Source organism: Eleutherodactylus coqui, chromosome 8 (genome assembly GCF_035609145.1).
Source record: "Eleutherodactylus coqui strain aEleCoq1 chromosome 8, aEleCoq1.hap1, whole genome shotgun sequence".
In the NCBI taxonomy this organism is placed as follows: Eukaryota; Metazoa; Chordata; class Amphibia; order Anura; family Eleutherodactylidae; genus Eleutherodactylus; species Eleutherodactylus coqui.
The window spans coordinates 128727897-128740572 of NC_089844.1; the positions used below are offsets into that span (position 1 = coordinate 128727897).

The 12676-nt window shown below is 43.5% G+C and overlaps 1 protein-coding gene across 1 annotated transcript in view; it reads left to right on the plus strand.

Annotated features, from left to right (window-relative positions):
- The first annotated feature begins 4759 nt into the window (after nucleotides 1–4759).
- LOC136577921 (kinesin-like protein KIF19) overlaps nucleotides 4760–12676 on the plus strand; it is a 50683-nt gene continuing 42766 nt past the window's right edge. The window contains exons 1-3 of the mRNA XM_066577839.1: nucleotides 4760–4858; nucleotides 6584–6724; nucleotides 8471–8551. Of these exons, the coding sequence (XP_066433936.1) occupies nucleotides 4760–4858; nucleotides 6584–6724; nucleotides 8471–8551 (321 nt within the window). The remainder of the gene's footprint in view (nucleotides 4859–6583; nucleotides 6725–8470; nucleotides 8552–12676) is intronic.

Consider the following 12676-nt stretch of genomic DNA (forward strand, 5'->3'; position numbering starts at 1 on the left):
CCTGCAATACCATGCCTGACCATTGCAAAGGAAACAGTGCCGTTTACTTCCTGCAAGATTTGGGTCCGTACACTAGCCTGGAGAAAGAGCTGATCGGCAGGGGTCTTAGGCAACTATAGGACTTTAACACATTTACAGAATTACACAAAAAAAAATATACAACTTATTTTAAAACCCCAGAAAGAGAGCCGATAAGGCTATGCTCTCAGCACACTTTCAGCTTACATTCGATGTATAAGCTGGGTGGGGGACATTCAATGGAAGGCTGCGATGTATTCTTCTATACAGGCATATAGTGGCATGTGTCAGTAATAGTCCCCAATGATAAGGAAAGCACTGTATACAGTTTTTTTTTTTTTTTTCTTTTTTTTTTCCACTCTTCTTTAGCCCTTTGTATTTCCAGGGTAGTTTTACACAGACAGATCATCTGCCCGTGGTAACAAGTGGCGACTAAAAACGAGCATGTCGGTTGGAATGTGTTAAATTACGTACGGATGAGCTGTAGCACGGAAACGAGCGATTGTTACTACAAACATAGTATGTTAGGCTGAAAGAAACCAATGTCCATCCAGTTCAGCCTGTTTCCACCCCCTGCAGATCCAAAGGAAGGAAAAAAAACAAAACCAATTAGGCAGAAGCCTATTTAGCCCATTTTGGGGGGGGGGGGGTTCCTCCCTGACTCCATAGTGGCAGTCAGAATAATCCCTGGATCAATGTTTTCTAAGTTCTCAAACTGATTGTTCCCATACAGCAGGCATTTGCTGGCAGCACTTCTCTCCGTTACGCTGGAAGAATGGGCTTCCGATCAACAAGCATTTTTCATGACCATAGAAATGTGACAATGAGCATTTGCTCACTTGTTGGCCGATTGGGTGCATCATCACACGGCCCGGTGACTGGGGAATTAACGTTCATATGAATATTCTTGCCGATGGTTGGGCCGTTTAACCCTTTCCAATCCACTGTCTGACCTCTGAAGACATTATGATTTAAGGCTGTACAGCTCTGATGTTGGAAGATGTCTGTCAGGGTTCGCTTATTGTATATTACCAGCCTCTCTGCTGTTGGAGCCTATCCAATGTGTCACCTCATGCAGTACTGGCTTTAGCCAGCAGATAGCGCTGTAGTATAATGGCAGAAAAAGAGTAAGCCCTCTAGGAAAACCAGAATACAAATTGAATTGAAAAGGGTTAAAAGGCATATACAAATTAACTCTGCTTAGTTATAATCCTGCGCCTGTATTCATGACTTGTTCTGCTTTTTGCTAATCTACAGCTACCTTATATCCAGATTCCTGCGCAGCTTTCATCTCTGCTGAATGTTTCCAGTAGACATGAACTGTGTGTGTGGATGGATTTCAGGCAGCGCTGGCACCAATATTTCTCCTCCTTGTGCTTTTGCATTGCGTATCGATAATGCATGTATATGCCTATAGCAAAAGCAAATTGACGTCTCTGATTGGATTTGATGATGTGGCTTTATAGCCATGTGAGCACTTCTCTAGCATGCACGTTTACTATGAGCCAAGGATCCTCCATGAGTGAGGGGGCCAAAAATCAGATGCAAGTCACAGCATTTATTAATGGTTCAAATGACACTTGCTGGAAATGCAGTTACTTTGTGGTGAGATGTCTGGGAAACCTTACTGCCAGATTCTGGACAAGGATAGCTGCATGCATGCAACACCTCCATATTTATAGGCAAGGAACACCGCTCGATTATGGGCCTAGATAAAACCTATACCCCGGACGATGGCAGGATCTGCATAAAGTCCCCCACAATTCATTTATAGTGTTGTCCCCATTGGTGTCAGCACAGGGAGGTGCTTAGGCTGTGTTCATGTCGGATTCCGACATGGATTTCTTTCCCACTTGGATTCCACTAAAAGCAGGAAATTTCTGCTCCGGATTCAGATGCTATTTTAACCCTGTGAATAGGCAAAGCTCCAATGTGGATACATATAACATCACATTGGAAATTCTGCAACCAGATTTTGCCGATTTGCAGGGCAAAATCCGCATGTGAATCCACGGCAGACATTTGCAGCTTAGTTGTGCATTTTAGAGCTGGAATCCATGCGGAAAAATCCGTGCTTGATTCTGCCGTATGAACATGCCTTTAAAGGGAACCTATTATGAGAATTTCCAAACCAATGCTACCCAGGATGGTGGATGACAGGTCCCCAATGATCTATATTCTTATAGTGTATACAGCTGCTGTCCTGAATGGTCACTGACTGCTGCCCCTCTTGGTTTGATTAACATCGCACACCCGCTACATCTGGTGCGTACACTTCACTACACAAGTGCTAGATGCTGCTGCAGGTACCTTGTGATGATGTGGAGGGCTCGGAAGCTCCACCTAATTGTTGCTGAAGGCAGGTACGATTTTATTGTGTAATTCTATGGATTGATTTTGTGGCTCATCAGAAAAAAAAGCTTGGTCCCACCAAGAAATTAAAGGGATAGTTTTAGGGAGAAAAAAAACGTATTTGCTTAGTGCGGTGTTTAAAAAAAAAAGTCATTCTCCTCACCTGATCCACCACAACTCTGGTTCCAGTGCTGCCCAGTGCCCCGCTGCATTCTTCAGACTCCCTGTCATAGGGATGTGACACTGGCAGACGATTACGGACTATGTGACTCTGTATGTATTGGCTGCAGCGGTCACATGTTGCAGTGATGGGACGTCATCGCTGGGGTCTGTAGAAGAGAGCTGTGCGGGTATCGGGCACCATTGGAGCAAGAGCTGCAGGGGATTGGGCAATGTGAATATGCATTTTTCTGTTTTTATGCAACATTAGGAGGATTTCAATTCAATTTAACACCCCCCCCCCCCCATACTACCCTTTTAACTGAGTTTTTGACCTAAGAGTGTCATGAAATAAAAAGCGTATTCCCATCTCTGCTAGACATGGGTAACCTCCCTGCCCACCGGTGACTGGGACCATGGCATCAGCCAAGTTGATTACGATGTGCTGTTTCTGCACCTCCCTTAGGATTGAATGGGAGTTATGTAAACAGTATAGCACAGCATGTTGCGCTATTTTAGTAACTTTTGAGAACAGCGTAGCTCACATTCACTTCTACTGGAGTAATGGGAACAGCTATTGCTATAATTACAGACAGTGGAAGTGAGCCGGGTCAGGGTACCCCCTCTCTAGTGATATGTGCCAGTCCAGCTATCTTGTAGATATGCAATAAATGCCGAGATGTAAATACCCATTTAAAGGAAACCTGCCACCTGCCTAAAGCATCACAAACTAACTTATGGAGCTGTTAGTTGATGTGACAGTGCCAGGTGATGTATTTTATACCCCCTCTTACAGGTGCCCGCCTGTGAAGTCCACATGCCAGAAAAAAATCTGACTCTTCAGAGTCCCATGTGTGCGCTCACCCATACATTTCTACGGGCAAGGGGCTGAAAAGAGTCAGATCTGGGTGGGTGACAGACTCCCTCTTTATGGTGCTTTTGGCAGGTGACTGGCTCACTTTAAAGATGTCTTTGGGGTATGATCCAAATATTGAAAAAATTGATCCAAATGTACTAAAGCAATAAAAGTTGGGATACTTGCCTGTCCTCTGCCCTGACGATCCCACGCTGCAGCCCTCGGTCTTTAGGAACAGCTACCGCCATAGCAGTAACGTGCCGGCCTTCTGCTATCACTGCTGGGAGACATGATGCCAGGAGTGTGGCACCTGCCCGCTCTGATTGGCTGCAGTGGTCAGGTGCCAGCTGTTCCTAAACCAAGACTCAGAGGACCACCGCAGCGGACTGCTGGGGGAGAGGATGGGTAAGTATCGTTGGTTTTATTGAGATTTGAATCTATTTTTTTTTTTAAGAATACTTCTTTAAGGCTGACAAGATCACCATGTCTTGCTGCTGCTTCATGTCTACAACTGTCAGTAGTTCTTCACACTATGGGGACAGCAGTTGGGCAGCTGCGGCCTTCCAGCTTCCCTGTTGCCGGGCAACGCTATCCCAATATGGCTGCATTTACCTTATCCATTCGCTCTTCCTGTTGCTGATGGCACTTAAGTTCTGCCTGCCTCCTAGGCAAAGGTAAACCCAGGAAAAGCTATACAGTACACCGAGGATATACAGTATATCTGGTGATATATATATATATATATATATATATACACACATATACACACACACACACACACAGAGGATATACAGTATATCTGGTGTGATATATATATATATATATACAGTACACAGAGGATATACAGTATATCTGGTGTGATATATATACAGTACAGAGGATATACAGTATATCTGGTGTGATATATACAGTACACAGAGGATATACAGTATATCTGGAGTGAAATATACAGTACACAGAGGATATACAGTATATCTGGTGATATATATATACACAGTATATCTGGAGTGATATATACAGTACACAGAGGATATACAGTATATCTGGAGTGGGAATGAGTCTTTATAATACAGTATATAGTCAAAAAGCCCGATCCAGCGCTATGTCTCAATACCGGGGTCCTATAATGAAATGACAGTGTACTTGAATAAGAAGGCATGGATACGATGCTATGGTGTATGGGCCCCAGAACATGGATGTCTATTTTGCGGCCCCTGTACGAGATAGAGAGTAAAACCCAATTGCAAAGTTCAAGAGTAGCCCATGAGAAGCAGAAATCCGCTTTCCGCGTGTCTCTACTTCCCGTGGGGCCGCTGCTGTGACTGATGTAAGGAAGGTGTACTCGATGTGGTCTCCTTCTGCTACAATACATGCATGAAGCCATTTCACAGGACAGCCCAGGGCCGGCGCCATCATTGTGGGACCGTGTTAGTGAACGGCGAAGCGCCAATTCAGTGCAGCCGCAAGTTACTAGTAAGAGCACGACCAATCAGAAGTCACTGCAAATTTCAGCGTGACCATATGGGTTGGGATTTCGCCCGATTGCCTCGTTAGACCCGTGTTCATTTCAGGGACTCTCAACGCGGATTGGTACCGGAATCTCCTGCAGCCGACGGTGGATGACTTCCTGGAGGATCTGTCCCCATTGTAGCAGGAGGCGGCCACTTCAAGAACGGCTTCCTTATGTCAGTCCTAGCAGCCATCCGACAGGACTTGGGTTGCCTTCACATTTGCAATTGCGATATTGCTGCAAGGCGAATGTCAATAGGACTTTCTAATGTTAAAACGTCTCGCGCAAAAATTGCAAAGCACAAACTTTTTTCTGCAATGCGTTTTCAACATTAGACCTATTGACATCCTCGCTAAAAAACACGGCGATATCGTGATTGTAGGTGTGAAGGCACCCTAGAGAGAAACTAAAAAGGGATTTTTGCTTCTAACATGCTACTCTTCAGCGTTGCAATTGGGTTTTACTCTCTTACAGGGGCCTCAGCAAAATTGAAATCCATGTTATGGGGGCCCCCAGAGGTCTGTACGCCATAGCAACATGTAGCGCATCCATGCCTTCCTATTCAAGTACACTATTGTTGGTCACCAGTACTGAGATACAGCGGTGGAGCGGTCTGTTGGACTACACTCTGTATATCTCCTGTATTAGTCCCATTGTACATTGCATTAGCCCGCTCTCAGGTGCTTATGTCACTTCCCAGGGTCCCTGTGCACAGAGGAACCCGTGTTGATGTAATGCTACCATGGGACCTCATGCTTTCTCTTGTGTCTCAACAGTATTGTGCCATGTAGGAAAGGCAGCTGATTACTGCTTAGATCACAGCTCCTATTTGCAGGTATTGCATCTCTCGGTACGGACCAGGCTCGCATACAGAACTGTCACAATGAAGAATGCAAAAGAGGATTTTCAGTATCATCACATCACAGTAAGTACAGGACAGGACAGTTATAGCGCATTAATGTTAAAGAACGGCGAGTTGGGCATCCAGACCTTCATTGGAGCACCAGCGTTGTATTTGGCTGCAATTTTCTTAGTTCTGCAGCACCTGTTCATTAGAACAAATCTTGATACCCTCCTCTGACCCCTTTTAGGCGAGAGTTGTTTTCATCCACAGAATCCCCTTTCACTGAATATTATTCTTCGATCCCACCATTCTCTGTATACTCCCCACACCATTATATGAGTAAACCCCACAAGAGTGGCAGTGAAATCCTGGCCCCGGCTAGTCTAGCACTGATGACCGGGCCTCGTTGGAAGTCACTCAGATTGTTGGATTTTCCCATCTTATGTGGATTCGTACTGAATACTTGCTCATGTGATTTTATGCTGCACTCTGAGGTTATGGGCCTCATTTCTATATAGGGAAGCTTCAATCGCGAAAGGGACGGGGGCTGTAATAAAGTGACCATTCAGTGTGTACATGTGTGACTGATATCTGCTGCACTCCCCCATCCTGCTGGGCTTCTGCCATACAACACATAGCATGACGAAGGGTTACTGCACCTGAATCGTTGCATGAATAGTCTGTGCGGCAGCAGGGTAATTTGGATATAATAAAATTCAGTCCAAGCATTTCATTAACTGTTCTACTTCTTGCTTCCTCCGGATTGGAAGACCGTGCGCCCTCACATCCTGCCAGAATGAGCTGGGAGCCTGAACCTCCTTGATCTTCGTGTATTCTGCTTAAGGCTGCCTTCAACCGAGTGTATTTTAGATCCATATTTGGTCCATTTTTGGGCATAGCAGTATTTGCCACTAGCCAGTGTAAAATGTCAGGACAGAAACCAAACGGACCCTATTATAGACAAGGGGATCCGTTTGGTAAAGTCGTAAGATGGATTTATTTGGCAGTGTATTCGGTTTTCCTGCACCAATATAACAGAGCAGAGAAAAGGATTTCATCTGACATGGCGAAAACAGCATTGAGACAGAACCCTGGAGGGCTAGGCTCTAATATCTGAAACGGAGACCATAGCTGCAGGCTTTGGTTTCCATCTCAGCACGTTTCCGCTCGTTTCTGGCATTTTCGTCAGACAAAAAAGTATATTATATTCTATCCGTTCAAAATGCTGGAAACAAACGCTAATCTGCTGCTTGCAATTTTGATTTCTGTTTCAGAAATGACAGCCTATGTATTAAGCTCAGTTCTGCAACCATATTTGTATAGTAAGCTCAGTTCTGTTACCATATCTATATAATAAGCTCGGTTCTGGGGTCATATATCTATGTCATAAACTCAGTTCTGTTACTGTATCTATGTAGTAAGCTCGGTTCTTGTTGGGTAGCTAATAATCAGCATGCTTTTGGTACTGTGTCTATATAGTGAACTCAGTTCTGTTACCGTATCTACAGTATGTAGTAAGCTCAGTTCTGGTGCCGTATTTATGTACTATGCTTGGTTCTGGCACTGTATCTATGTAATAAGCTTGCTTCTGGTATTATGTCTATATAACAAGCTTGGTTCTTTTACCGTATTTATACAGTAATGTTGGAGATAAGCCTCTGCCAAGGGAATCTAGCAGTAGCTTAATTCCTTCCCACCAACAAAAACCCTATAATGCATGTGTATGGGGAAAGTGCGAGTGATAGCTATTGCCTTAACAAGCGTTCGGCCAACAGGTATATACAGTATATAGGCTGCAGCTTTAACCTGACTCGCCAATGGGGAGTATAAGCACTAGAAGTGCCTAGGGCAGGATGAGCACAAAATACGGCTCTGCTTTTGAGGACCGTAATAAGAACCTAATGTAACTCTATTGGGCTATTTACATGGCTGTATTTTTCATGGCTATTTTTAAAAAACGCAACATGACCTATTTTTTGCGTTTTTTTTGTCTCCATACTGCTATTATTTTCTATTGGCAAATACAGATCACTATTTACCCAGCAGGAAATAAAATATACAGAGGCAAAAACAGATCAAATACTGATGACATACTAACATGTCCATAATACGTATCCGTATTAAGGACCACTGGCATAACTACAGGGGATGCGGTTGCACCCGGGCCCAGGAGCCTTAAGAGGCCCATAAGACCTCTCTTCTCCATATAGGGAGCCCAGTACTATGAATAAAGCATTATAGTTGGCGGCCCTGTTACAGATTTTGCATTGGGGCCCAGGAGCTTCAAGTTACGCCTCTGTGTTAAGGGTTTAAGAGGTTGGGGGGTCCCAAGATAAACTTTTGCACCCGGGCCCATGTGCCTTTAGCTGCGCCCCTGTTAAGGACGTGTTACAATACATGTGTCTGAATATGGCCTAAGGAACTGTTCCCATCTGCTCTCTGGTTTCTGTCTGTAACAAAAGCCATAATATTGTGTTGGATGTGTTGTATGACAGATTTGAACCCACCGGGCCTCAATGACTTACAGAGCGTTCCATTCTTTAGAAAGTAAGACTAGAACTAATAAAGAGAATTCTTTATCCCTCAGTTATACATGATAAGGTGCGATGTTCTAAGGAATTACCTATTTTCTTTTCTCCTTTTTTTTGGATGGTATGTTGTTCCAGAGATAACTGTAGCACATGATTCACACACCAACGTATGGTTTTTGTATTTTGCTGTACTTTTACAGGTTGCTGTACGTATCCGACCGCTTAATCAGACTGAACTAGAGGAGGGCGTGCACTGCATAACGTATAAACTTGGAGAACAAGTAAGAAATGGCTGTCTGTCTATCATCTTGATAGCTTTGATTTTTATGTCTTTTCTTCTCCTAATCCCTTTTCCCAATAGTTAAAGGAGCACTAATGATAGAAAATGCACAAAGTTAGAAGTCACTATCCTGGAAACATGACTTCTCTAGTGCAAACAGCATTTATTCATCAAGAAAGCGTTCCATAAACAAGATTCAGATGGAATCCCCGGGGCAAAACTGGAAACTTTCAGCAGTTTTCGGTTTGTTTCCGATGTTTGTACTGAACAGAATAGCGTGGTCAACCACTGGAAATAAGTAGAAAGCTGCTCAAGCGGAGACCTTATTGCTCTTCATTGGAGCAATGAAAGCCTATGATTCTCTCACGAGGCTCCTCCTGAATCCCGTTATCAGGGATTCGGATGTAACACAGGATCGAACTCTGGGAGGTAATCTAAGACGTGATGAATGAACCCTTGTGCAGAACACTATTTACATGTTGTATTACAGAAGAGGGAGGCAATGGCAGCACCCTTTCTTTGTTACAGAGAGTATTGCACCATTTTGCATAAAGGAACATCCAAATCTGACATGATTAACTGATTTTTCCAGCAATTTGCATTCTGATTATTCTCCAATATAGGCTGTAAATAATCTACAATGTAACTAGTATATAACTAATTTAGTGACATGAATGGCCATTAAGCAACTTCTCAAGGCACCTTTAGCGACCTAAAAATGCCTTGAGAAGTTGCTTAATGGCCATTCACGTCACTGAGCTAATGAAAGAAAAATAAAATGTGGCTGGTCTTGAAGGGGTTAAATTGTAGAAGTATAGTAATTACATTTCTGTATTGACTAAGTATTGCTCAGTAGGGAACAAGGAAAGAATTACTGGCATTCTTGTTCCCCACTGAACAACATTTTGTCAATGTGGAAATATAATGACTACACTTATACAATTTAACCCGTTAAGGACCAGCCACGTTTCGTTTTCTCATCCTCTCTTTCAAAAAGTCGTAACTTTTTGTTTTAATTTTTCTGCCTTCGGAATCATCTGAGGCTTGATTTTAGCGAGATGAGTTCTATTGTTACTGGTATCATATGACGCACCATATATCCATCATAAGCCATTAAGGGGTTAATTATCACATTATCATGAAGTAGTTTATAGACTAAACTCCCATAAACATCTTTAGGGCTTCTGCACACTGGCGAGAGCGATATCAGAATGTGATTGATGCCCCGATATCGTTCTCGCAATCCTTCTGAAGGGCGCCTTCACACTGGCGATGCAATCACATGATTTCCCAGAGCTGTAGAGAAATCACAAAATTATGAAGCCAATGGCTTCCAGTGGTTCCATTCACATGTGTGATGTTTTGAAAATCTGTGCATGTCCATTATTTTTGCGATCTTGTCCATTGTTTCCAATGGGGCCGGCGGCAGCAGCGCCGTCCCCATTGAAATCAATAGGAGATGATTGCGATCCTCTGCCACTGCTGTGACCGCAGTGGCAGGAGACTCCCCGCGGCAAGGATTTTCGGAGGGTGGGAGGGGGCTTGAAATATAAACCCTACCTCGAAAATAATCCATAACTCCAGAAAAAATAATACATCACCTTAGAAATTCTGTCATCTTTGACGCATCTTCTAGCAGGTCCCCGACAGTCTTCTTCAACTTCTCTTCAGGCCGGGGATTGAAAAATCCCTGCCTCCTGAAAGCGCTGCCTCTGATTGGCTGAGCACTGTGACCAATCAGAGTCAGCGCTCAGCTATTTATTGAACAACGAGAAACAACGGGCGAGATCACAAAAAGAATGGACATGCTGCGATTTTGTTTTAACACTGCATCACAAGCCTTAAAACATCGCACATGTGAATGGAGCCATTGGAAGCTATTGGCTTCATAATTTTGCAATTTCTCGCAGCCTCACAGCGCTGGAAAATCGTGCCCGGAAACTTTTTCAAAGATAGAAGAGATCAGCAGAAGATTCACCCTGCGTTCTCTGCAGGATTTCTATTTGTGTAAGCGGGGTAACCCCCAGGTTGTCCTTTTTCTAAGAAACAAACCATTTATTTGTACTGCTCATTGGAATGTTGGTAACTGTTCCTTTAAGAAAAGCCAAGAAACCTGGTGAACCTGACAATGGGGCGGCACTTGAGAGTTGATAAAAGAGGGACTCCACGAAGGAGAATGTAGTCTGAAGCAGTAGTTTTTATCTGACGAGCAGAAGAATGTTATTCTAAAAACTTCCAATGGGCTGCTGTGGTTTGCTATTGAGCGACGAATCTGCGAGGGTTGCCAACTTGAGGCGTGAAAGTAATATAAGCCATGGCTGTATCCATTCACCAGTTGCTGCCACATTGGGGGACTGAGTTGACCTGACTGCGTGTACCTGCCATAGAATAAACCAGTTTGTGTTGGAAGCATGTGGTCTCCTCCAATTCCTGCATATTGCCTAGTGCCCGGTCAAGGCTTTGACTGAGCCTTCTTCCGGCAGTTACTAACTTCAGTAAGAAAACTTCTTACCCCAGCCGCAGTTGGCACTGCCCAAAGTAGAAAGGCCAGCGATGAGCCTGCCCATAAGGCCCATAGCTAGGGGCCCTTCACTTGTTTCAGGGGCATGCAGAAAATCCTGCACGTTGACAGTGAAGGCCAGTGTATCTTCTGCTCACTTGTATCATTCGTTTTTTAGGTTTAGAGTTCCTTCAATCATAAACTCCGCTACTTTTTAAAGCATTGTATGATCAGCAGAAACAACTCCATTAAGGCAGCAGATTCCTCCTGAAATTGGTTGACTATTTATGGCACCTGGATGTGCTTATATTAAAGCGTGGCACACAGATGAATGTCCCTCTAGGCTTTTTTGTTCCTAGTGATAATATAAGACACATCATTTTCCAGCTAATAGCTTCCTGCAATGTCTTCAAAAGTGTCTTTTCCATGTAGAGAATCTTCCGCTGGAATAGTTTAGTCCAATTATTAATTCTGTCACTTCTTTTATCTTAAAGTGACATCTTCTATCAGACATAAGGAACAATATCAATTACATACTAGGAAATTGTACCTTTACTTGCTTATTGAGTTTTCTGGATGTGTTAAAGTGTACCTGCACTTTTAGGTGACTTTTCAGAATAGGTTGCTGCATGTACAAAAAGTATAGGAAAAACTAGAAGCAATGGGATGAAACTGAAAGGGAGGACACACAGATTAGATATTAGAAAAAACTTTCTGACAGTGAGGGTGATCAGTGAGGGGAACAGGTTACCACGGGAGGTGGGGAGTTCTCCTTCAATGGAAGTGTTTAAATTAAACAAAGGCTGGACAAATATCTGTCTGGGATGATTTAGTGAATCCTGCACTGAGCAGGGGGTTCGATCCGATGACCTTGGAGGTCCCTTCCAACTCTACCATTCTATGATTCTATGATTTATGGCCATTATATTACTTGCATCCTATATTTTTCACCAGTTATTTCCACTGCAGGCTTCATCTCTAATTCTCGGTTTTCCCTGAGCTGGTGGGTGCAGATTACCTGCTATGATGTGTCCATACACTGCACACAAACGAGGGATCGATATTTTTTTTCTATTCTCTGTATCACACCCTCTTAATTATCAGCAGTATGGAAGACATTATACAGCAGTACTGAGCTGTTTAGATATGATTTCAGTACCTGTGAGACAGTAAACCTGGGGTCTATTCACATAGGTTGAGTTTAATGTCTGAATTCAGTCTGAGTTTGCAACTGACACAACTCGGACTGATGGTCTGTGTTAAAAATTGCAAAATGTCCTATTTTGGTGCATTGTCATGCAGACAGTTTGACAATTTGCTTGTCTGGAGCATTCAGGCATATGTTAACCCAATGCCAAGGAGGAAATATATCAGTAATAGAGATGAGCGAGCATACTTGTCCGAGCTTGATGCTCGTTCGAGTATTAGGGTGCTCGAGATGCTCGTTACTCGAGACGAGCACCACGCGGTACTCGTCTCGATTAAACGAGCACTGACCATTGAATTCAATGGAGGCGGCAATACAGCCGGCTCCATAGAAAGCAATGGGCTGCCGGCGATCGCGGGATGAATTGTCGGGAAGGGCTTAAATATATAAACCCTTCCCTGCAATTCATCCAGAAATGT